Below are 26,665 nucleotides of genomic sequence, written 5' to 3'. Positions count from 1 at the left end.
GTTGTCTATATGATGGCAGCCTTTACTTTGGACTCTATTACAGTTAAAGATACTTTTCCTTTTCTATCTGCTAAGGGTAACGGAAAAGTGTTTTGCCCAAGTTAAATCAATCTGAAGGGCACATTAGTTTCTCCCCAGTTGTGTTACTTTAAGGATCTATAAACCGTTTGATAGGCCCATAAGCCGAGCATGAATATGAAAGTAATTTTTACGTGTATTTTTCCCCCGGAAGCTGCATCAATCACGTGCTCCCGGTCTGTAAGTTTTTTGAAGGGCAAACACGAAAGGGCAGCACCAAAGCTGATCAGGAAGCGTGACTCTTTTTTCCTATCGTGTGATTTTAGAGCGTTTTCTCTTCGTCTGAAAAGTCGTGACTTGTGCTGGCTGGTCTGTTTACCTCGCTGGCAATTTAATCTAATCTCTAGGAAGATCGATATTTTTAGTTCGTATTCGAGAGGATCAAACAACACTGAATGGAGAAAAATAGGTTTCCTATAAATTATCCACTGCTGATTAAATTATATAAGAAATTAATGTCAGCATTTCAAGTTCAGCTTTATTAGGGAAAAATGTACCTTGAATATTTGCGTTATAATTACGCTGAGACTAAACTTAAAGGGCTTCATGGCCGAGACGAGTACATTAACCTTTCCGTAACAAAAGGGAGAGTGGAGTCTTATACTCATTTAGGCACATAGTTAACAACGGGAGTACGATTCTGGAAGATGTGATAAGGAGATACATAAATCACCTTCTCAGTTCGCATTATTAAAGGACGCTGACTGAATGATAAGATTCCACTATATTACAGTCGTTCGCCAAAAGGGAATTTTAATGTTAAGTCGTTATGGCCATTTTTGCAAGTTTAGACTCAAGACTTGTTTTTCTCCCCCCTTTTGCCAGTCTGTGCATTTAAAAAAAAACTGCAATAGATCAGCACTTTGGCGAGGTGTCCTTGCGGCACCAGCGCTCAATCCCCCATTCAGCCCCTCTCCGGAGGGCGGACCCAGCCCGGTCCGGCCCGGCGCGGCGCTCTCACCTCGGGGAGCTCGGCGACGTCACCGGAGCGGCTCGCTGCTGATTGGCTGGCGCCCGGCCTCCCTCGCCGAGTAACTCATTAACGCGGCGAGGCGGAGCTGCAGCCGATAAAATCCAGGGCCGTTGAGTCCTTTACCTTCCTCGAAACTCCTCACACCTGGAGCTTCCACTCTGCCCTTCATTACGCTTCCTCAGACCTCCCCCCTCCCCCTTTCCACTCCCTCTACCTGGCTACCACCTCTCCGGATAGAGGGACGTTTGTTTTTCCAGTCCCCTCTGTAAAACAGATCAACGATATACCTGGGCAGCAGCGGCAGCAGCCGTGCCCGCCGGAGACGACGCCTCGAGAGAGCGCCTTCCAACCGCCGCTTTCTGCTTTTACCTCACCGACGCTGCTCGAGGCGAGGGCGAGGGCGCGGGCGCGGGCCGACCTGCACCGGGAGGGAGATTGGTTGTAAATACTCTTTCAAAGAGAAACTCGGCTTCTGATCTCTCCACGACCGCCTAGCGAACCGAGCGAAGATGGCCAGGGAAAAGTCCACGGACGACGGTGGAGGATGGAAGAAATTCCTCTGGGATTCCGAGAAGAAGCAGTTTTTGGGCAGGACCGGTGCTAGCTGGTGTAAGTAGCCGCCGGCTCGGCTCGCTTCTCTCTCTCTCTCGCCGACAATCGGTCCTGTTTTTATTCCTCGCCCCTTCCCCGTAAGAAAATGCGTATTCGGATAGTTGTTAAACGCTGCTTGTGGGTAGTCTGCGAGTGATCAATTTTTTAAAAAAAAGCCTCCATGGTGCGAGGGTGACTTGGGCCGATTTTAGACAAAAGCGTGGGTGTAAAATGGTGCGTATGAGCGAGAAGCGGTTAATGGCACCGGCTTCCGCCTTCCTGTAACATGCGTGACTGCCGGGCGTGTGTTTCAGAAGCAAATAGAAGTCAATGTGAAGGACATTGTGTGCAGGGGACGAGGAGCCCGGCCGCGGGCGCGTCAGGAGTACGTGGTCGCCGTTTAAATAAAAGCTGGGGGTCTGGGGCCATGGTGGTTGGCGCCGGCATGTGATCGGGGGCCGGGGGCGCTGGGAATAGAAGCCCGGTGGGGAGAGCGAAAAGTTTCAGCGCCGCCAGTTTCACGGTCCCAAGGTTATTCAAGGTGGCGGGCTCGGCCGAACCCCACATGGCAGCTGCAACCCGAAATTGGTGCGAACACGCCGGGTAGCGGGGGAATTCCCATCCCCGAAAGGAGATGGGGGTGGTGGGGGGGGGAGGGAGGAGGTAAAGGGTCGGGAGGGATTTCGTCTCTTAGCAACCAATGGTTAACTGGTGTACTGGATCCACCCAGGGGGGGAGTCGCTAACCCTCCGACACTCCCGTGGAGTCATAAATAATACAGCATGGGGTGGGGGGGGGGTAAGGAAACACCATCTTAGTAGTACGGTAGTTTTAAAATTAATTCCTGTTTTCGAGCTTTCATTTTTATATACTAATGGGCATTACGCAGTCGTGCCCAAGTCCTCTCCCCCGTTCTTTGAAATTTCTCTCAATTTTTGAAACGGAGTCGTTGAATCTTGATGCTCAAAAATAGGCCGCGTAAAATTTAGAGGAAGAAATCAGCATTGGCTAATATTATCCTGTCCTCCTAATCCGTCCCACCCTTGAGTAAAAACTCCACATCGCATCGCGATAAGACCGTATCCACAGAAAAAGTGGAACAACCTGAGGCCGAGCTTAGTTGTCATATGGACAACGAATCGCCTTTAGCCATTTGATGCCACTAACCGTTCTGCAACTATAAAGAATAACATCGTTTTCTGTATCATTCATCCTCTAGTCAAGATACTTTTATTCTACTTGATCTTTTACGGCTGCCTGGCTGGAATCTTCATCGGAACCATTCAAGTAATGCTACTTACTATCAGTGATTTCGAACCAAAATATCAGGATAGAGTTGCACCGCCAGGTATATTGATTTTGTACTTTTAAACCTGTAAAGGGGTAGAAGATGTGTTTTAAGTGTAATGGGCATTGATTATAGTGTGATTGGGATTTAATTGTGCGAATTATTTAAACGCATTCAAGCGCTTACTCGTACGTTGGAATTTTTTTTGAGAAGGTTGTGTTACAGCACCACATTATAAGAGGCAACTAGGAAGGTCACTTAACTGTATGCAATACAACTTTAATATCGTTCCGCTCAAATCTGGCGGTATAAATTTGAGATTTTTTTCCCCACTTGTTTGAATTGTTCTATTTAACAGGATTGCATTAAAAACTAATAGCTGCTTAAAAGAACATCATATTCATTCATGTTTATCTGGGCTTGTAACATGCTGCTATGCCACCATGGTTTGTACTGTACTATATTTTTATTGATATTGAAGTCCATAAAGAGGCTCTTGTGTTGCTTGCAGTCTACTTGTGTAATCTGCACCACAATGTATTTGCTTTATTGCATAAAGCACCACTTAGTTTTCAAAAGTCCAGCAGTCCTGAGGTGTAATTGCCCTAGATGCTCTGCGTTGTTATGCAAACAGTGCATTATTTTGAGCCACAAAGTTATTTCTGATGTTTGCACACACAATATAATTGCAGATCTTCTCTGTAAATAGATTTTTTTATAAAACAGGAACAGGAAAACAAGATTCAGCTTTATTGTTACTAAGGTTTGCATACTTTGGAATATTACAAATTCTGATAGCTCTTGTATCCAGCTGTTTTAAGTGACTTGAGTTTTGCAGTTGCAATCCCAACCAATGTTAGTAACATGTATAACCATTGCTTAACTTAATTACTTTAAAAAGTGAATGCATGGTTGATTCAGTAAATTTATTATCTTTAAATCTCATTTTCATTTTTAGGTCTATCGCATACTCCATATTCTCCAAAAACAGAAATTTCCTTTAATATTTCAAAGCCCAGCTCCTATCAAAAATATGTGATTGGTCTGAACAAGCTTTTGGAGAATTACAACGAAACAAGTCAAGGTGGCGTCAATCCTTTTGAAGACTGTGGCGGTAAGTTTAGGAGCAGTGTATGACAGCATTGAAAATAATTTGTCCTGACAATGTACAGAGAAATAATATGAACACCAAAAGCATGGTGTTCTGGATAACTAATTCAGTACTAAATTAAGTAGCCTCAAACTTGCTGGTAAGAGGATTGATTATTTTAATGCCAGTTCAGTCTAAACAGCAGCTTTTTACTTAGGTGACTGTTTACCTTTATCATAGCAAATTAATTATAAATATTAATTGTCTTTTAAAGTTTCAATTAAGTATGAATTTTATTTTGGTATTTCTGGAGCATGAGCAAGACTTTCCTGATGTTTCTTACTTATGGAGTTTTTTTATGAAAACAAAGCCTTTAGTTTATTTAACAAAATATAATTTGCCCAGTCACTTTAATGCAACTGAATATTGGTGATGGGCTGCATTTATCGTGACAACATCAGCATATAATGTCTTTAGCCCTCTCCATTTCCCTTCTAACCCCACTTCATCCACTGTGTTGTCAAAATAAATGTGTGGCGGGGGTGAAGTTTTCTCTTGTATTTCATGTGCACAACTGCATTCCCACATGAGCTCTGAATCATATCAATGTTTTACCTGTACACTCTAATAGCATTTAGCATTGTCTCAGAATAAGCCTGGAGAATTGTTGAGGTTTTTTTTCTTAAGTTAGCCCATTTGGTTTTGATTAACTTCGTGAATTTTAGGATTGTATAGTCACCCTAAGCTCAATGAAATTCTCATGGTGTTTAAGTCCTATCAATTTGAAACCACTTAATAGAAAGACAACTTCACCAGCTAGAGTTTTAAAAGCAGGGTAATGGTGGCACTACATTCCCAGAAAAACTATTGAATTTCTATTCTACAGTAATTACATGATTAACCTTCAGTACTGAAAATTAGCTATTTCAAGTGTATAATTTATTAAGATTTCAATTATTGCTGGAGATTTTAGGGGTGGGGATTCTTTCTCATACACATCAATCCTTCTAACTTTGCTAATTTGGGATTTAAAAAAAAATAACTAATTGGCACCTGTACTTTAGAATCCGTGCTGTTTTAGTCAGTGCTTATTGGTTCCATAGGGTGTGCAGAATTGTCCTGTTACATTTTCCACAATGTCTGTAGAGGGAGATGTGCTTGCTCCAAGTGTTAAGTACAAAATCCCTAGTGTGGGATAATAAACAACTGTTGATGGCAAAATCACAGCAATTTATGTGACCAGTTTCATTATTACAGTTTAATTCAAATTAAAAGCTTTTTGGTTTTTAAACTGAGATCCTGTTTGATCTACTTTTGACACGATTGTCTCTTGTCAACATTTAATCCTTGTATCATAAAGGTAAAGTTTAATTTGGTGATTGCTGTTTTTGGAAGCAATAGAGCAGTTTTGGATGACAGATCATGAAGGCAACAGAAATCTGAATTGCTTTTAATTTTTGGAATTTGTACTTTTGTCCATTAAGTATTAATATGATCCTTTTGTATTTATTTCAGTTTTCAAATGAGTTTAATTGGTGTTTAGTGATATTTCTTTAAGATCTACCAGAAACATCTAATTACTGTCAATCAAAACAAAAATTTACCAAATGATACCCAATATCATGCAGGCCTGTGCTTTGACAATAACTGTTTTTCATATTCTGATATTCTTTGCTAGTAGTCTTAAACTGTCGAGTATGCATGTATCACTTCTGACGCAAAAATAGTCCTAAAAGCATGACCTAGTGGTTGACTTCTTTGGAATGGGTTTTATTGGTTTTTGTATTGCGGCTGCCTGTAGGAGATGAATCTTAAGGTTGCGTATAGTATACGTACTTGGATAAAAATTTGTACTTAGAACTTTTTAATGAGCTTGCTTGCCCTTATCATCTTTACCCTGTCACTCCAACCACATCTCCTACTAGCAAGAATCTGACAACATTCAATGGAAACAGGCATCCTTTTTGTGGGCAGAGTATTTTGGCAGGATCTGCCCACAAATCAGAATCTGGGTGAACATATATTCACTTACACAGTTACTGGAAGTGTGCCAGCCTTCCAGTCCTGTTTATCAGAAGAATGGACTGAAAACCTGTTTGCCTTCTAGTTTTAAGTAAGGTGATCTTGTGTTAGAATTGTTCATTCCCTCTGAACGGTGTTATTATATACCACCAAGAATTAAGTGTAATTGAGAGCTTTTGAATACCGAAGAATTGTTCTGGTGGACACCTGCAGTAGTTATTTCCTTGCAGTTATCTCATGCTTTATCCTGTAGAACATATTGGAGGAAAGGGATTTTTTTGTTTAAATCTCTCTTTGGCCTGTTATTTACTAAAGCGGGGCATATCGTATTTTGGCTTGTATATACTGAAGGACCTGGCTGGTGGCATAGTGGCATCAGTGCCGGACTTTGGTACGAAAGGTTCCGAGTTTGAATCCAGCTGGCTCCCCTGCACACTTTCCATCCGTGTTGGGTTACGAGCTGGTGGTCTCTTTGGAAACTCACCTGGCAGAAGGCAATGGCAAACCACTGCTGTAACTTGCCTCGTACGCGGTTCCCCACTACGTCAGAGAGGCGTGAAGAGAAATCGTCCGCTAACCGGAGACTCTCCGGATGCAGCATACCTTTCCTATACTGAAGGAAGAGTATGTAAAATCTTGTCATGGAAGAGGAAGATGTTAAAAGGTGTTTAGGTGACACTTTAGGCCATCGCCTCTTAGCCAAAAGATTGAGGCAAAACTGAAATGTGGAAATAGTGTATTAATCAAATCTAACTGCAGGAAAGATTGAATGGAGTAGAGTAAAAAGTAACTTTTTAAAATTAAGAATTAAGTTTTTTGTTTGTAGAATTGAAATTTTACAGATAACCAAGGGAAAAACTTTACATAGATGAGAAGCCTAATATGGCAAGTTTAATTGATAATTGCAACACATGGTACACAGTAACTTTAAGGAGAAATTGCTGTGCCATTTTTTCCAAAAAATTAGTTACAATTGTGACTTTCATCATTAAGTTCAGACAACTTGATTCTGATACTTATTGTGTTGCATTTTGTGATTTGTTTAGTTCTAGCTTCTCCAATGGTTTACTAATTAGCTGTGAAGTGTAACTAAACATAAATGCCAGCAAGTAAAGCACATTGATATTTGCTGTTCACAGGATCCAAATATTTAGTAAATTTGTCTCTACAGGTTTTATCATCCATAACCCTCTTCCCAGTCCCTAATTTCCAAATAATGAAATGGTAATGATTTCTACTAAATGTCAGTCACCATAATCAACTCAATATTTTTGTTTCCTGAGCCAAAGATTTTTAACTTCATTATAGGTTGCTTGCTGTTTTTAGGCAGCTTTAGTTTCTCAGTTTGATTTTTTTTTCCCCCTCTAAGGCAGAGGAATAAATTCTTTTACTACACTTAAGTATAACACAATTTTTTTTGAATAAGATAATAAATGTCTTTTGTAATGTGAAACATATTTGTGACACAAGTACAGTGTAAAGACACAAAATTACCATAAATTACAAAAGCAACAGCTAAAGTTTTTTAAAAAAGTGTCTGGGGACCATTCAGAAATCTGATGGGACAGAGAAGGAAGGTGTTCCTGAATTGTAGAGTGTGGGTCTTCAGGCTCCTGTACCTTCTCCCTGATAGTAAGGAGAAGAGGGTATGTCATGGGTGGTGAAGGTCCTTATTGATGAATGGTGCCACCTTGAAGTACAGCTGCTTGAAGATGTCCTTAACGTCAATGCTTCATGATGGTTTTAAACTATTTGGGTAGGGAAAAGGGGGCATTCAAATATAGTCTGCAGTTAAGTGTTTTTTAAGTTTTGAGTTTTGTTTTAATGTATTTTGGTAGTGTGACTTGTTAATGTTGTAAAGTGCATTCGTAATTGTACAATATCTGTTCCTTTAGTATCTCCTAAAGAATACAAAACCAGAGGCCAAATAGATGATTCAGAAGGGCAGAAAAGTGTTTGCAGATTTTTGCGCCAGTGGCTTAAAAATTGTTCTGGGATTGATGATCCTACTTACGGCTATGGAGGAGGAAAACCCTGCATCATTGCAAAGCTCAACAGGATCGTTGGTTTCTATCCTAAGGTACCAGTCCTTTAAATAAAAACAAAATTCATAAACTTGCTGCATGATTTGTGGGATTTTTTTTTGCACTAGCATTTAGAATGGGTTTCAAATAGCACATACAATTCAACATTATATATTTTTAGTAATCCAAAATTATAATTGCAAGCTACATTACCAAAAAAAAATAATGAAGTTTCTATTGCTTTTGCTAGGGAAGCTTACTTATGATACTCCATTTTATCTCAATTTGGCAAGGTAAAAAAAAATTTGGTATTCAAATTCTGATTATTCGGGATTTTTATTGCTGAACAGTATCAAATATATTTTAGTGGATTGAAGCTTCTATAAGTTTGTATGCAAATAAAGGTTCTTAATTTCAACGAAGAATATAAAGGCACAGTGTTGTACATGCACAGTAGTGTGGATCAACCTGCATTTTCTGGTCATGTAATATTGCTGGTCTTTTCATTAACATTGCATTAAAATAAACTTTCATAATCATTATTTATACCAGTGAACAATTTTAACAGTATGAAATTGTGAAATATTAAGTGGATGCAATTGGTTACTGAATTCTTTCTTTTAGCCTCCAAAAAATGACACCGATCTTCCTGGAACACTGCAAGCAAATTATAATCCATTTGTTCTTCCTATTCATTGTGCAGCAAAGGTACGTGATAATTTCGAAGCAGTTTTTCTACGGATGCTATTTAAGTATACAAATCTCTATAGTAACCACTGGCTAACAAGCATTGTTATCTTCTCAACGTGTATTTCTGGAGAGGCAACAGTGCAGTAAGCTCTTGGATATATCAGTGTTCCTTACATCAAAATGAAAAGCACAGTAAATCTGGTTTGATTAGTTGCTATTTACATAAGTACTTTATGGTTCTTATTGAATAATTGGATTTCAAACTGCTAGTCAGCTAATATATCTAATAAGCATCTTACAACTAACAGACCTTGTTCTTTGTTTCTTTCAATTAGTTTCACTTAAAATTGTATTATCCTTATGAGATTTTATTGGGCAAATTGGATGCCATTATTCACAACTGTATTAGTGTGTTTTTAAAAAGTACATAATGGGCTACAAAGCAATTTGGAGTGTTCAGGGGTTTTTGAAAGGACAGGATAAATACAAATTAGCACTTTTGCCATTGTTTGACAATTTAAATCACAAACACATGCCAATATTTGTAACTCTTGATTAGGAATTTCTGTTTTTGCCTCCTTGATTAATTCTTTTGATTTGTCCTCATCTTCCACTGTCATCCTCTGGAGGACTGAAAGAAATAGGAACAGGAGTGAGCTGCCCTTCCAATGACAGAAAATGCTGGAGAAACTCAGCAGGTCAGGCAGCATCAATGACAGGAAATGAACAGTTGATGTTTTGGTCTGAGATCCTTCATCAAGATTGAAAAGCAAGGGGGTAGAAGCCAGAATAAGGTGGTGGTGGGGGAATATAAGCTGACATGAGGGAGAGAGTGGAATGAAATAGAATGATGTGAGAAACTGTAATGTGTAGGTGGAAGAGGTAAAAGGCTGAAGAACAAGAAATCTGTGATAGTAGACTGGAATAAGGAGAAGGTGGGGAACCAGAGGGAAGTGATGGACAGGTTATGGGGTCAGGAGAGTGGGAAGAGAAGGGGTGAGAGCTGCCAGTATGGGGGGGGGGGAAGCTGGGGTGTGGGTTTGCTGGAAGAGAAATTGAAATTATTGCCATCAGGTTTGGAGAACACCCACATGGAGTAGGTGGTACTCTCCTACCTACGTTTGTCCTCATTCTGGTGGCACTCTCACCCCCTTCCCTTACCTTCCTCCGCTATCGTGACCTGCCCATTACCCCTGTCTGGTTCCTCGCCTCCTTCCATACTCAATTGTTATCAGTCAGGTTCCTTCAGCCCTTCGCCTCTTCTGCCACTTCCCACGTCATTCCTTCTCAACTCCTCTGCCACCCACCCACCTACATACCTTCTATTGAACTCACCTGTTACCTGCCAGCTTGTACTCCTTCTCTCCCCACTCACTACACTTTATTTTGGCTTCTGTCCCCTTCCAGTTCTGATGAAGTGTCTTGTCCTGAAATGTTAACTGTTAATTTCCCTCCACAGATGCTGTGTGAGCTGAGTTCCTGCAGCATTTTGTGTTGCTCAAGATGTCCAGCATCTGCAGCTTCTTGTGTCACTGCCCCTTTTTACCTGTACTACTGTGCATTTTCATGGCAAATCAGATTTTCTATCCAATCATTGTAACCCCTATTTTTATTTCCATTTTAAAGTTCATCTTTGTTAATATATTAATTGACTCATCATTCACATCTCTTTGGAATAAACTTAGAGTTTTGTTCCATAAAATGAAATTCTTCCTCTATCAGATATTTCCTGGAAGGATTAGTAGAAAATCAGGGTGGTGATGGAAACAGCGAGGTAAGAAATTATCAGAGGAGGAAAAGTACTAGACTAGCTAATGGGACTGGGCATTAATGTTCCCTTGATTTGATAGTCTACACCTTAAAAACTGTAAAATGACATCCCTATTTCAAGAAAGAAAGACTGGGAAACTATAGGCAATTAGTACAATATCCCTGATATTAGGGAAGTGCTGGAATCTGTTAATGTATAAGAAAAACATAATATATTCAGGTTTTCTGAAAAGAACTGCATGTTTGACAAATATGAAGAGATGTGGGTGGATAGATATATGTATATATTTGTATTTCAAGGACGTTTGATAAAGTGACAAAGTTTTTGCACGATTTTGAGGCTTCTAGCATTGGGTCAGGGATTGTTAGTAAACTGAGAACAGTTTCCAGGTTGCAAGCTGTATCTAGTGGGGTACCACGGGGATCAGTGCTGAGCCTTTGGCCCCATGGGATCTACACAGACCATCAACCACCCATTTACATTAACACTCTCATCAGCTGCTCCCTATTCGACCACTCAACTATACACTGGGGTGATATGCAGTAGTTAACTAACCTAACAGCCTGGAATATAGGAAACCAGATCACCTGCAGGAAACCCATGAGGTCAGAGAAGATGTATACTCTACAAAAAAGAAAACTGGTATTAAAATTGAATCCAGATCACTGGTATGAGGCAGCAGCCCTGCAAGCTCTACCCCTGCGACCTCTGTTTTCAATTTTATGATGAAGGTACAAAGTTGGTAGGAAGTCTGTATTGTGTAAGCTTTTAATTAATAATTAAGTAAATGAAAAAATAGAAGTGTGAAGTTAGGAATTATCTGGTTATTTACTTCAATATAACTGGAAAGCAGAACATTGTTAAAAAAATGACAAAATGGCATTTTGTATTCAAAAGAAAACAGCTAGATGCAGTTAAAGCTGTAATTATAAAGGGGCAGGGACTGTTGCTCCTTCGTAAAACAAAGAGTACAAATAGGTTATGCTGCAACTTTACAGAGCTTTAAAGGCACGCCTTAAGTATTATTTGCTCTTTTTTGAGGATGAATAACTTGGAGGAGAATCACTAGGATTGTTACTGAGGAAATGTGTTTTCTGAGGAATGTAGTGTAGATCAGTTTGATAGATTGAGAGGTGACCCTGTTAACCTCATTTTATTGAATAATGCACTCTCCATACCTTGGAAGTTCATGCTACTTTTCTGCCACATATTATCACATTTTTTTTCCATTGCCTCCCCAGCATCAGAATGTTGATGTTTTTTTTAGTAAGCCAGATAGACTGTTGCTATTCTGTCCTTGGAAAAACAATTGATGCCGGTTTGTCTACTTCTCAGCCGGCCACAAGTGCAGTAATGCTTCCAGATTTCATTGAGCTGAAGGACAAGATGTCAAACTATCAAAGACATTCAGGGTTTTACTGAGGGATGTAATCTCGTCTTCTGCTGATTTGCCCCAACATGTAGACTAAACCACATGACTAAGACAAGTCAAACAATGTTCTTATACTGGGAATGGAAACTTTGGATTTTTACAGGCATTTCCTTTAATGAGAAGGAACATTGTTTTTTCAAAATTCATCAGTTCATGCTCTGTTGCTGTTTCTGTAATTACTATTTAGTTGTACAAATCCAGGCACAAACATGCTTCAGAACATAATCTAATTAATCATTTCAATGAGTCTGCTAGTATTTAAATATCTAGTCTCTCGGGCAAAGGTTCTTTGGGTTGTGAATGATGCTGAAGACTAAAGGCCATTGTAAAGTTTTTTTTGACTTTGTAGACTGAAATTATGCCACTTTTATCTGATGCAGCACCCTTAAATCCATTTGACTATTGAACTTGCTGCCTTTGAAGATGCCTGCTGCACTGAAATTGATAATGTAGTTGTGAATGGTTAACATGTCCTTCACTTTCTGGTTGCAATATTTGATAATTTCACATTGCTTACAAAGAAATCCTTAGAGGAACTTGCTCAAAATGCTGGCATGATGATGAAAATTTTCTGTTCTGATGTGTGCATATCTGTTGCGAATGACTGCTGATATACCCAGTGATAGAAATGATGAAGGCAGTCTTTCATTGTTCTGTGACCTATGGTGAACTGAGTGGAAGGAACCTGCCTTCCACAGTTCAGCAGTTGGCTTGCTGAAAGTATGCAGTTGTACTAGCCAGATTTCGATTATTTCTGAGAGCCATTGAGTTCACCATCTCTGGGCTGATAAAAGTAGTTGCCAGGTCTGTGGAAAGTTTGAATGGCTATGATATTCATAGGTATGCCTACAGCCATAACGTGCAACTAACAATTATGAGTGTACTCTTGTGGAATATTAGATTGTATCTTTTAATGTAAAAACCTGGCTGAATATAGTACTAGTCTGTATAGCAGGCAGTGCTTTGTTGAGCTAGCAAATCGACGTTCATGGTGTTTTATCTGATTTTCTATAGATATCAGAGGGAAGAGCATTATTTGTCAAAGAAAAACTCATCCACGCATTTTGTTTCCATCTTATTTCAGTGCTCTGCCTTTCCTAACTTTAAGTTTAGAATAATTAATTTTGACTACCTGTATGCTAATTTACCCAAGAGGAAGTACTGAATTTTTTTCTTTCTTTCTTTAGAAAGACGAAGACAAAAACAGAATTGGAAATGTGGAATATTCAGGCCTTGGAGGAATTGGTGGCTTTCCTTTACAGTACTATCCATACTATGGCAAGCATCTGCAGAAATATTACCTTCAACCCTTGGTTGGTATTCAGTTTACCAACCTCACATACAATATACCGTTGCGCATTGAGTGTAAAGTGTTTGGTGAGAACATCGGTTATAGTGAAAAAGATCGCTCCCTGGGGCGCTTTGAAGTAAAAATTGAGGTTATTAAAAGCTGATAACTGTAATTGAATTTGCCCCTTATTACAAATTAGTCTTGAACAAACTGTCATACATATGGGACCGACACTTAATCTGTATGCTTTACACTAGCTTTCTGCATCTAGGTATGTAAAATAAAAGCAATAGTAGTACATATTTATTCTACTGTAAATGATACTACTTGAGCCATGGGTTTGCCCATTACTGTAAATTATAATTCCACTAATGTTGTAGCAGTGTTTGTCCTTTGGGTATTGCTGCCTTGTGCCTCGTGTGGGTTTGAGTGTACAGTACTGTAGTGCATTCACTGGTCTTTCAAGCTATGTTGCAGTTTTTTAAGCAAACCGCTTTCCAAGTTGTAAATACTCTGAAAATTGCAATGGTACTTCATTTCTGTTATACCCATGTGTATGAACATACTGCACTCTTTTTTTTGTCAGGAGGGTGGGTGGTTAGGAGAACATGCTTTTTTTTTCTTTTGGCAACATTAGTGCAGGGTGGGTTTTATTACACTTAGATTGGAAGCTGAAACAGAATTATGTTGAGATCTTGGTCTGGTTGTCAAGCTACTTTCTGGAGCCATCACGTCATTGTCTTTGAATGCTTTAACCAGTTATGGTGAAAGATTTTATATTTATGCAGTTGTACAATTTTTCTGCAAAGTGTAATGTATAAAAGATACCAAAGTCACTGGTAAAATCACCTTTATTTGAAGTAAACCAATGCAGTAGGATGTTCATGTTAAAATGCAAGTGCAATGTAACATCTGTAAACTTGTTTGGAGAATAGTGCTCCACACCTGATTTAAAGCATCAGAAAAATAAAATTTAAGAACCCATTGTTGTGAACTTTTCTGGATGTTAATACTTAAGACTTGTCATTTGTCCAAAATCTTGAAAAAATACTGGACCTGTAAAGGACAAAGGTTTAACTAAGTACATGACAGTATACTGTACTTATTCCTCAATTGCACTAATAAAGCCAAACAAATATCAAACAGTTCTTTACTGCAGATGAAATACTTTGGCATTAACTTTGACATTTATGCAGTTAAATCTAGCCATTACAAAATAACAACAAATGCATTAGTCTGGCAATTGGTGCAGGGTGGAAGGCTGAGTCTGTCCTATTTAACATTTAGTCAAACTACAGTAGACCCCATTCAAAAGGACAGGTGATGTCAGGTCCTGGATAAAAAGCTAAGTAATTTGAGTTCCTATTTTAAATTGGTTTTGGTGTATAATTTAAACTTGGGCTAAACATGTGCTCCCTGTCTCACTGACAGCTACGATCCTATGCAGAATTGACTGGGTTGGAGGGGAGGGGTTTAATCTGCCAGTAGTTGAGTGTAGCTATGCTGAGAAAGCTCCCTGTGCTACATTGGACTGTTACTCCAGCTGTAGTACACTGGGTGTAGCTTTATAGATTGGGCAAACATCTATTTGGATGTAATTAATATAAAAGTTATTCTTAGGATTTCCTAACAGCTTTAAATGGTAATAATCTATGAATTGTCATAGTTAAGAATTTGTTTTGTGAAATTATTTTGGTTTTGGGTTCCAGATGCTGGGTTAGGGAAATGCAGTCTCTAGTTGGTTATACAGAGATGAAAACAGCTGAGAGAGCTGAAAGATAAGTTTGATAACACTGAGGAGCAATTAAAACAATGTAATTATAGTTCACATCACTTTTAACCTCTCTCCATTTTAGTTGAGGCTCTTCAATAACAACCTTTCAATTTGGCTGTGTTGATTTTAGTGGGATTTTTAGGTCATTGAGCAAGACTATAGTTGGGTAGAAGTTAGTTGATATATCAACCATTTTGTTCATAGATGCCATCCGTAAATTACTCCCCCCCCCCCCCCCCCTACCTCCAGAACTCCATCTTCAGGAAGGTCTGTACAATGTACCGCATTTTGAACTTTAGTTTTTCCATACAGAGCACGTAAGCTGCGAGGCCGTAGGTGACGAGCTATTTCCTACAAAAGTAAGAGTGATTTAAATAGACTTTAAGAAGCCAGACAACTAATTGCCTTTTTCCAATATTGCAGCCTATAGTTTTAAGTTTCTATGCTTGTCAAATCCATTGTATTGAAGCATAACATTGGTATTGAAAACCCTACTTGAGGGATTAAGAGTTGATGTGTTAGAAAAATAAATCATCCATTCTTTCTGTGAAATCAAGTAGAAATCCAATTCTTGGTATGAAAATGGCATTTTAAAAATAGGAACTTCAGGAGGATGGCTATGAATGGTTTGCCTAGTCTTGGGCATTCAGAAATTGACTTCTGACATTACCCCCAAAAACACTCCTGTGCTGGATAGTCTATTGGCCATTTAATGGCCCACCATTCATGGTAATGTCGGGACCGCAGACCTATCTGATCCAGTGTTTGTGGAATTTTATTACATACTGCTTTTGCTGTTAGAGTCATAGAAAAAGTACAGGACTGAAATTGGCCCATCTGGTTCATGCCAAACCATTTAAACTGTCGACTCCCATCAACCTGCACCAGGATCATAGCCCTCCAAACTTCTCCTAAATGTTGAAATTAGACTTGCATGCACCACTTGTGCTGGCAGCTCATTCTACACTCTTACACCCCTCTTAGTGAAGAAATTTCCCCTCGTGTTTTAAAACTTTTCGCCTTTCATCCTTAAGCCATGCCCTCTAGTTGTGGAAAAAACCTGCTTACATTTACCTTGTAATTACCCCTCAATTTAGTGTATCTCTATCAAATCTCGTCTAAGTCTTTTACCTTCCAAGGAATAAAGTCTTAACCTATTCAATCTTTCCTTATAGCTCAGGTCCTCCAGACCTAGAAACGTCCTTCTAAATGTTGTTTGTACTCTTCCAGCCTTATTTACATCTTTGCTGTAGGTAGGTAACCAAAACTGCACACAATACTCCAAATTAGGCCTTACCAAGGTCTTGTACAACTTAAATATAACATCCCAAATCCTGTTACTGAATATTTTGATTTATGAAGGCTAATGTGCCAAAAGCCGCCTTTGCAACCCTGCAACCTGTGACCACTTTGAATGAATTTATAGACCTATATTCCCAGATCTCTTTGTTCTACGGCACTCCTCAGTGCCCTACCTTTCACTGCATAAGACCTACCCTGGTTGGTCCTACCGAAATGCAACACCTCACACTTGTCTGCATTAAATTCCATCTGCCATTTTTCCAGCTGGTCCAGATTCCACTGCATGCCATGATAGTTTTCCTGGCTGTCCACTACACTTTCCATAAGTGCCATCTGCAGTTAAGCACATCATTATCCAGATCATTGCTGTAGATGATGAACAACAATGGACTCTGCTCTTACCCATGTGGCACTCCACTAGTCACAGGCTTCCAGTTAGAGATGCAGCTATATCCTACCACACTTGCACTTTCCCCACAAAGCCAATGTCTAACCTAATTTAATACCTCATCTCGAATGCCAAGCAACTGAACCTTGACCAACCTCTCATGCAGGAGTTTGTCTAGTGCCTTACTATAGTACATGTAGACAACATACACTGCCTTGTCTTCATCAACTTTCCTGGTAACCTGAAAAATTCTATAAAATGGGTTGGACACGACCTACCATGCATGAAGCTGTGGTAACTATCTTTAATCAGTCCATGTCTGTCCAACTACTCATATATTCAGTCCCCAGAATAACTTCCCCACTACCAACGTCAGACCCACCGACCTATAATTTTCTGGTTTATTTTTAGAGCCTTTCTTGAATAGCAGAACAACATTGGCTATCCCTATTCTCTGGTACCTCACTTTCCACTAAGGATGATTTAAATATCTCTGCAAGGACCTCGGCAATTTTTGCACTTGCCTCCCACTGGGCCTGAGGGAACACCTTGTCAGACCCTGGGGATTTATCCACCCTAATTTACCTCAGAACAGCAGACACCTCCTTTGTAATCTCTATAGGGTCCACAAAGTTGATGCCACAGATCTACTGTATGTTAATATAGTCTTTTTGGCTTCTACGGGTTAGCACTTAAATTTTAGCATACAGATTCTCCCAGTTTAAGATGGAATTCCATTCCTGAGAATTTTAACCCCAACAGTTCACAAGTCAGAAATACATTGAACAACCAAGGGCAAAGTTGTTATAATCAGTTTAATGTAACCATTCAGATTTCTCTGAAGGATACTGTTGCAGGATAATTAGTATTCATTCTTAATTTGTTTTCTGTAGTAAATAGTTCTAATAACAGCAACTCCATCACTCTATGCATCCTAACACTTTGTATGCATAAGCTGCTTATAAGTGCAACTTCCAGTGAACCAGAGTTGGCAAGGCCAGATTTTATTGTACAACCCTAATAGTGCTGTAGATATTAGAAGGGAGCCTTTTTGAATCACTGCTTTTCAATGGGGTAACAGCTTTTCGTCCATACTTAATTCTTGTTTTCACAATATAGTATATTTCCCTGAATACTACATTAATTTCTACTCTCCATATTTACCTATTTCCAACATTGCAACTGCATTTACTGACATGGACTCTGCAGTTTTGGAATCTAATACTATTTACATTTCTAAATTGAGTTAAAAACTCTATACTTCTTCAGGTTTTAGAGATTTAGCTTTAGACCTTCCCACACATTGGTTGAAAAGACATGCACAGGAGGTGAATACCAATGAATGAAAAGGAATTGCTATTTAGTTGTGAATGACAAGAGGCTTTAGTAACATGCATCAATGAAACACTCTCTGGGATCTGTAATGATAATGGATACAAAAACGATGGTTTTAGTTGTTGCCAGCTGGTCATTATAGCAGTAGTACAGAATGCAGGATATCTTCATCGAAGGAGTCTTGGCCTAAATATCCATTCCTTCAGCCTCAATCTAATCTTAATCCATTCATATGGCTGTTTGCTGACATCTCTAACATTTAGTTCTTTTCTCCAACTCTTGGAAAAATGAAACCTATTTCCTGACTTGGGTGGGGTTCATGTGATAAATAACATATATCACATAAATGTCAAACAGTGGGCTCCAATAGTGAGAGAAGCTCCAACCAGCTACATTAAATGGCATCATCACTGAATCCCTCACCATTAGCCAACTGGAGGTCCACTATAGATCTTGGCCAAATAGTACACTTTCTGGGTCAAAATGCCACTCCAGTGATGTATGGAAAACAAAGCTCAACTCTGAATTCTAACCTGGAAGATTAGGATACAATAGGTTATAAAGATTCCCCATTTTGTGTGCTATGGAGTAAAATATTCTTAATACTGTGGAATAAACACAATACAACAGTGGGAAACAGTAACCTTTCTGACTAAATCTGGAGAATGTGGGGATAAGGGGTGAAGATATTATGCAGAGATTCAAGTTGAAGCTTCCATCTGCATAGATGCTGTCACCACCTTTTGTTTGGATCCATTGTCAGTCTGCAGATTAATAAGGATCTGTGAACTATCTGAACCCTCTCAAGTGCCAGAGTGAATTTCAGAATGTTATGTTTTCGGTAAAAGTTGACTGATAGATGGTTCATTTCTTAAGGGCACTGGGAATGTGGTTCAAAGAAGCTAGGGTATGCCGAAAGCTCATCAACTTGCAGACTAGTTGCATGAATTTCACAGTGTAGAACACTGGCCATGATGAAGCAGAAGTTGGGATTGTGGCAGCAGTGCTCCTATCACAGAAAATAACTTAAGGAAGGCACCTTTGGTCTTACTGCAGCTATGGCCCAGGCTCCACAACAAATGCATATTATGGGCCTGGAACCAGTGTAAAAAAAAATCTCACCCTTACTGCCTTTCTATTTCATGTGGAGAGAAACTGCTGTAATGCTAATACTGAAAACAAATTAAGTGATACATCTTGTATTGTGAATAGTGACATGAATGTATTATAAATATTTGTAAAACTTATGCACAAAGAATAGTTTAGAAGGAAAAAATACATCATACTTGGCAGACTGCGAATCAACGTGCAAATCCATTGTCTACATCATAACATAGAAACAACTTTGGATGGAAACCCAACACAACTAACCAAATCAACATCATGGCAGCAAATAGACATCTGAATATTGCACTCACAACTTCTTTAAACTTATCACATCTATATATTAATTCTGGAGTGCAATAGACGGGCTCTGCTTCAACGCCATTCAGGGACCTTGAAACAAATTGCAATAGAGCAAAACGCTGTAAGAGTTCAGCAGGCCAAGCAGCATCTGTGGAGGCAAAAAATGTAATTTGGCTTTTCAGGTCAAGAACCTATAGTTCAGAGTTGAGAGGGACGAGGAAAGATTGGCAGAATAGAACAACCTGAGTTAAGGGACTATAGCTGGTAAGTAGAATAGTGGAGGGGTGGGTGAGTGAGAATGAAGGGGTAATGGAATCATATGGGAGCAGGGGGATGAAGAAGATGATCAAAGGAAGAAGAAAATTGTTGAGTGTGTGTGGGAGAAGAACACTGGATGTCTAGATTACCTGAAACTGGAAAAATCAATGTTCATATGATTGAGTTGTAAGCCACCCAAGCAGAAAATGACGCACTGGCTGTTATAGGAGTTGGAAGGAGAATGCAAGATGGCCACTGTAGACACAGTGCAGGTGCTCTGCAAAACAGTCACCTAGTCTACACTTGGTTTTACTAACATCGAGGAGGCCACATCATGAGCAATGAATGCAGCAGATTCAGGTTGAAGAGTTGGATGCCACAGTAGAATAGCGGTTCGTGCAACACTAATACAACTTGGAGTTCGGAGTTCAATTCCAGTGCCATCTGTAAGGAGTTTGTACGTTCTCTCCATGACCATGTGGGCTTCCTCCCAAAGTCCAAAGACACATTAGCTAGTAGGTTAATTGGTCATTGTAAAGTGCCCTGTGACTTAGGCTAGTGTTGAATAGGTAGGTTGCTGGGCAGTGTGGTTCACTGGGCCAGAAAAGCCTCTTCCACACTGTCTCTAAGTGAAATAAAATAAACAAATAAGTTGCAGACAAACTTCTGCCTCACTTAGAAAGGCTGCTAAGGTTCTTGGAAGATGAAGAAAGAGGTAAATGTTAAACCTACTACGCTTGCAAGGCATCCATCATTAAGGACCCTTGCCATCCCCTTTCTCATTATCATCATCAGGGAGAAAGTACAAAAGCGTGAAGACCCACATTCAAATATTTTAGGGACAGCTTCTTGCTCTACCATAGGACTACCTTGCTATTCCTTTTTTCGCACTCTATTTATTACTGCAACATACAGTAATTTTAATATTGTTAAAAAACTAATTTCATGATACATATTAATGATTAACTTGATTGAAAGAAGGTGCTGGATAACAGATTAGAGTGGGTGGAGACAGTATAAGTGGACTAGGAGTTACATATAGATTGATCAATGTGAAATAACAAAGGTTGTAGAAAGGGGAAGGTTTTATCAATTGTTGGAATCACACTGGAAATGGCAAAAGTAGCAGAGAATTGTGTGATGAAAAGCAAGGACCAAGGGAACTCTACTCAGGGTATGCAGACACTGAAATCTGGAATGACAAAAAAGAGCAGCTTCTGAAGGAATTCAAGAGGTGAATAGCATCTGTGCGGGGAAATAGACAGTTGATATTTTAGGCCATTGAATGTTGAAACACTTAATCTGGACTGAAAGAGTAGAGGGTACGTAGCTAATAAAAAGAGGTGAGGATGGGGCTGGGGTAAGAATTGGATACAGATGTGACATGTTTGGAAGAATGGAGTCAGGTGCAGAAGTACATATGGAGATGGGGAAAGAGTCTAAGAGGTGGAGGCAACAAAGGATTGCAGATTATGAAATCTAATATTGGTTAAGAGCTGACATAGGGGAAATGTATGTGCGAGGACCCTATTATCTGTGACAGAAGGAAAAGTCTGCTTCTGGAAAAAAGTGGACATTGCAGTAGCCTATGAGCATAAGATCTTATCTTGAAACAATGATAAAGAAATTGAGGAAGACACTGAATTTTCCAATTTCAGATAACTCACTCCCCCAGTGTTGTCCTCCCACATATATTTAACATATCCACCTATTCTCCTTCTCCCTTTGTTCATCTTCCCCATCCCAAACCCCATTATTTCCACCTATCACCTACCAGCTTCTATCCCAACCCCTATTACTAACAAATGGACAGTCTTTCCACTTCTCTCTCAGTCATGATGCTAAGTCTCAAACCAAAAAGTTAATTTACACCTTTTGTCTCCACAGATGTTGTTTACTCATTGAGTTCTTTTAGTATTTTGTTTCTTGTTCCAATTTCCAGCATCTGCAGTTTTTTTCATCTTTGTATAAAAGAGCAGGTCTCATAATTAATGCTACATTGAAAGCTACCCTTCTTGGTAACCTCTAACCTCTGGAGAATAATGGGTTAGTTCTTTAAATATTTACTATTATCCTCAATCACATTTATTATCAACTTTACATTCTATATTGTCCTATGCAAATTTCATAATTTTATATCAGACTTCGTTTAAGCCTGAAGTCCTTGTTTTAGATTTATCCACATCCATCAACATGCTGAACCGATTCCATGGACTTATCCTCAAACCCATTATTTGCCAGTCAGTTAACTCATTTGACATGAAGATCAAAATCCTCCATGTGAACATTTACTCTTGTCAGGTGCTCTTCTGCTTCCTGCCCCATGCTCTGTGCATACTATTATTAACGTTGGGAGTCTACAAATTACCCTTAGTGCTTTCTGCTCCATGCTACATCTTGGCTATACATCCCAGTTTTGGTGAAGGGTCACAGATACAAAATATTGACTGTTTTTCTCTCCATAAATGTTGTCCCAGCATTTTCTATTTATGCTTCAGATTTCCAGAACCTGCAATTTTGTTTATTTTCATTAGCTTTACCAAATTTGGTTCTGCACTTGCAAGAAATATTGACCAGGATGGTATATATAATACAATACACCTAAGAAAAGAATGGATCATGATTAAGACAAGTTCTAACACTGAGACAATTTATCTATATTACATTAAGGGGTAAGACAAGACTGTGTTTCTGGTATAGGGTTTGAAAATCAACCCTCTGACCAAGGCATATATCTAAAGTTAGTTACGTTTTACTTAAAAAAATTATTTCATGGATTGAAAAGAATGAAAATTGTAGTGATATATTTTTACAGGCAAATAACACCCAGATCTTATTTATCAGACTTTTACTTCTACATCAATTATTCTCGTTTATCCTCAGCTTTTACCTAGCCACCAATGATTCACCCTTCCAACAAGCTACTATATAATGCACTTCCAATCAAATGTTTCACCGTTCTTGACCAACAGGCCCATTCTTCCTTATTCTACTATCCCATTTGCTGAGTATTATTCTCTTGTAAAGCTCCAATATAAAAAATGCCTTTCTATTTATTTCCTTAAACTTCAGTGTCCACTGCTTCAAAAACAAACTTCTCAACTTGCATAGTAATTCACATATAGCTTCTCCAAATTAGTACATTGTATTCACTACCTGAGAAAGGGAAGAACAGGCTGAAATCTGTCTGTGCTTCTCTTCATTTGGCTTCATTTTTCAAGTGTAGAATAGGCATCCAAGCATCTAACAAGGTACCTTTTTGCACATTCCACCATAAAGGCTCCTACATTAGTGCCCTTGGCACATTCTTGATGTGGGTAATATGTTCTTTGCATTTCAAATGCAATCTTGACAAACATTTCATATCTAAAAAATGTTTTTTTTGATTCGGAGCAAGAAGACTGCGTGTGGAACAGCTAAGGATTTCCGGAGCGAAGATATTTTACTACTCGGGGTAAAAGAGAGGCAAGACTGCACAGGCACGTGACATCAGCCAGTAGAGCGGGAAAAGTTTAAAAAGACCGCCATATCCAGCGGGCAGCGGAGTGAGAGGGTAGCAGAGTGATAGGGCTTTGGCTCAATGGGCTTAGGCAGTAACGAGGCGAGGTAGCCTGTTAATTGCGGAAAGGAAGTATGCGTGTGAGGCCGGTTTTCTGTGCTCGGTATCAGATGTGGGAGGTCCTGGAGTCTCTCAGCCTCCTGGATGGCCATATCTGCACCTGGTATGTCGAGCTGCAGCTCCTAAGGGACCGCGTTAGGGAACTGGAGATGCAGCTCGATGACCTTCGTCTGGTCAGGGAGAGCGAGGAGGTGATAGAAAGGAGTTATAAGCAGGTGGTCACACCGGGGCCATGGGAGACAGACAAGTGGGTAACAGGAGCGGGAAGGGCAAGAGTCAGGTACTAGAGAGTACCTCTGGGGCTGTACCCCTTGACAATAAGTACTCCTGTTTGAGTACTGTTGTTGGGGGGTAACAGCCTACCTGGGGGAAGTAACAGTGGCCGTGCCTCTGGCACAGAGTCCGGGCCTGTGGCTCAGAAGGGTAGGGAAAGGAAGAGGAAGGCAGTAGTGATAGGGGACTGTATAGTTAGGAGAGCCAGAAGGGGCCATGAGAAGGCCTTGGCGGGTAGGATTAAGAAAAACCCCAAGGCATTCCACAAGTATGTGAAGACCAAGAGGATAAGACATGAAAGAATAGGACCTATCAAGTGTGACAGTAGTAAAGTGTGTATGGAACCAGAGGAAATAGCAGAGGTACTTAATGAATACTTTACTTCAGTATTCACTATGGAAAAGGATCTTGGTGATTGTAGAGATGACCTGCAGCAGAATGAAAAGCTTGAGCATGTAGATATTAAGAAAGAGGATATGCTGGAGCTTTTGGAAAGCATCAAGTTGGATAAGTCGCCGGGACCAGATGAGATGTACCCCAGGCTACTGTGGGAGATGAGGGAGGAGATTGCTGAGCCTTTGGCGATGATCTTTGCATCATCAATGGGGACGGGAGAGGTTCTGGAGGATTGGAGGGTTGCAGATGTTGTTCCTTTACTCAAGAAAGGGGGTAGAGATAGCCCAGGAAATTATAGACCAGTGAGTCTTACTTCAGTGGTTGGTAAGTTGATGGAGAAGATCCTGAGAGGCAGGATTTATGAACATTTGGAGAGGTATAATTTGATTAGGAATAGTCAGCATGGCTTTGTCAAGGGCAGGTCGTGCATTATGAGCCTGATTGAATTTTTTGAGGATGTGACTCAACACATTGATGAAGGAAGAGCAGTAGATGTATATGGATTTCAACAAAGCATTTGATAAGGTACCCCATGCAGGGCTTATTGAGAAAGTAGGGAGACATGGGATCCAAGGGGACATTGCTTTGTGGATCCAGAACTGGCTTGCCCACAGAAGGCAAAGAGTGGTTGTAGACGGGTCATATTCTGCATGGAGTTCGGTGACCAGTGGTGTGCCTCAGGGATCTGTTCTGGGACCCTTACTCTTCGTGATTTTTATAAATGACCTGGATGAGGAAGTAGAGGGATGGGTTAGTAAGTTTGCTGATGACACAAAGGTTGGAGGTGTTGTGGATAGTGTGAAGGGCTGTCAGAGGTTACAGCAGGACATTGATAGGAAGCAAAACTGGGCTGAGAAGTGGCAGGCGGAATTCAACCCAGACATGTGTGAAGTGGTTCATTTTGGTAGGTCAAATATGATGGCAGAATATAGTATTAATGGTAAGACTCTTGGCAGTGTGGAGGATCAGAGGGATCTTGGGGTACAAGTCCATAGGACTCTCAAAGCAGTTGTGCAGGTTGACTCTGTGGTTAAGAAGGCATACGGTGCATTGGCCTTCATCAATCGTGGAATTGAATTTAGGAGCCGAGAGGTAATATTGCAGCTATATAGGACCCTGGTCAGACCCCACTTGGAGTACTATGCTCAGTTCTGGTCCCCTCACTACAGGAAGGATGTGGAAACTATAGAAAGGGTGTAGAGGAGATTTACAAGGATGTTGCCTGGATTGGGTAGCATGCCTTATGAGAATAGGTTGAGTGAACTTGGCCTTTTCTCCTTGGAGCGGTGGAGGATGAGAGGTGACCTGATAGAGGTGTATAAGATGATGAGAGACATTGATCATGTGGATAGTCAGAGGCTTTTTCCCAGGGCTGAAATAGTTGCCACAAGAGGACACAGGTTTAAGGTGCTGGGGAGTAGGTACAGAGGAGATATCAAGGTTAAGTGTTTTACGCAGAGAGTGGTGAGTGCGTGGAATGGGCTGCCGGCAACGGTGGTGGAGGCAGATACGATAGGGTCTTTTAAGAGACTTTTGGATAGGTACATGGAGCTTAGAAAAATAGAGGGCTATGGGTAAGCCTAGTAATTTCTAAGGTAGGGACATGTTCGGCACAACTTTGTGGGCCTAAGGGCCTGTATTGTGCTGCAAGTTATCTATGTTTCTATGTTCTATTTTTCTATTTCATATCTCTAGCAAAATACATTCATAACTTATCATAGCATGGGAAATACTGCAGAGCAGGATGGGCTCATTAAGCTCTTAAGATAATTAAAACCATGAAGGTTTATTTATATAAAGGATATTCCTTAATAGCGTTAGGAGATAATACCATTAAAGTGGCATTTAGTAGCTAGGGAAGAAAGTAAAAGATATAGGTATTAAATCTATCCTCAATTCAGTTGGGTTGAAAATGTCTTTAAGAAACACCTGCAACACACACAAAATGCTGGAGAAACTCAGCAGGCCAGGTAGCATCTATGGAAAAGAGTACAGTCGACATTTCAGGCTGAAACCCTTCAGCAGGACTGGAGAAAATGAGCAGTCAGAGTTAGAAGTGGGGGGGAGGGGAGGGAGAAGCATAAGGTGATAGGTGAAACCAGAAAGTGGGGGTGAAGGGTGAAGTAAAGAGCTGGGAAGTTGATTGGTGAAAGAGATACGGGGCTGGGGAAGGGCGAATCTAATAGAAACATAGAAAATAGGAGAGGACAGAAGGCATGGATGAAAGAAAGGGGAAGGGGGTCAGGGAAGTACACGAGAAAGGGGAAAGGGGATGGGAATGGTGGGGGGTAGTGTTGGCCATTATCGGAAGTTAGAGAAGTCAATGTTCATGCCATCAGGTTGGAGGCTACCCAGACGGAATATAACGTGTTGCTCCTCCAACCTGAGTGTGGTCTCATAGCAACAGTAGAGGAGGCCATGAATTGACATGTCAGAATGGAAATGGGAAGTGGAATTAAAATAGGTGGCCAAAGGGAAATCCCACTTTTTCTGGAGTACAGAGCGTAGGTGCTCGGCGAAGGTGGTCCCCTAATCTACATTGGGAACATCAGATACCTGGCAGTTATCCTTGCAAGCATAACAAGTACTACACCTGCTCCCACACCTTCTCCCTCACTACCATTCAGTTCTTCCAGGTGAGTCACTTCCCTGTGAGTCTGTTG

The 26,665-nt window shown here is 40.1% G+C and overlaps 2 protein-coding genes across 4 annotated transcripts in view; one reads left to right on the top strand and one right to left on the bottom strand.

Moving 5' to 3' along the window:
* The first annotated feature begins 1,132 nt into the window (after positions 1–1,132).
* On the top strand, positions 1,133–14,234 carry LOC140199023 (sodium/potassium-transporting ATPase subunit beta-1-like). The gene is made up of 6 exons (XM_072260424.1): positions 1,133–1,660; positions 2,862–2,990; positions 3,889–4,044; positions 7,938–8,122; positions 8,691–8,774; positions 13,147–14,234. Exons 1-6 carry the CDS (start codon positions 1,561–1,563, stop codon positions 13,411–13,413), a joined length of 921 nt encoding a protein of 306 aa, XP_072116525.1. The 5' UTR covers positions 1,133–1,560; the 3' UTR covers positions 13,414–14,234.
* The window catches only part of nme7 (NME/NM23 family member 7), a 236,313-nt gene continuing 223,731 nt past the window's right edge, over positions 14,084–26,665 (bottom strand). For all 3 annotated transcript variants that reach the window (XM_072260418.1, XM_072260419.1, XM_072260420.1), the window contains 2 exons: positions 15,268–15,375; positions 14,084–14,306 (listed from right to left, as the gene is read on the bottom strand). In XM_072260418.1, coding sequence (XP_072116519.1) covers positions 14,274–14,306; positions 15,268–15,375 — 141 coding nt within the window. In that variant the 3' untranslated portion in view covers positions 14,084–14,273. The remainder of the gene's footprint in view (positions 14,307–15,267; positions 15,376–26,665) is intronic.

Source organism: Mobula birostris, chromosome 6 (genome assembly GCF_030028105.1).
Source record: "Mobula birostris isolate sMobBir1 chromosome 6, sMobBir1.hap1, whole genome shotgun sequence".
Lineage (NCBI taxonomy): Eukaryota > Metazoa > Chordata > Chondrichthyes > Myliobatiformes > Myliobatidae > Mobula > Mobula birostris.
The sequence above is the reverse complement of the archived record's forward strand: the minus strand, read 5'-3'. Positions and strand labels throughout refer to the sequence as shown.

Excerpts from the sequence above, each read along its gene's own strand:
- LOC140199023 (XM_072260424.1), top strand. The coding sequence starts at position 1,561 with ATGGCCAGGGAAAAGTCCACGGACGACGGTGGAGGATGGAAGAAATTC. Across the intron at positions 8,123-8,690 it reads TCGTTGGTTTCTATCCTAAG|CCTCCAAAAAATGACACCGA; the intron begins GTACCAGTCCTT and ends TCTTTCTTTTAG. Across the intron at positions 8,775-13,146 it reads CTATTCATTGTGCAGCAAAG|AAAGACGAAGACAAAAACAG; the intron begins GTACGTGATAAT and ends TTCTTTCTTTAG.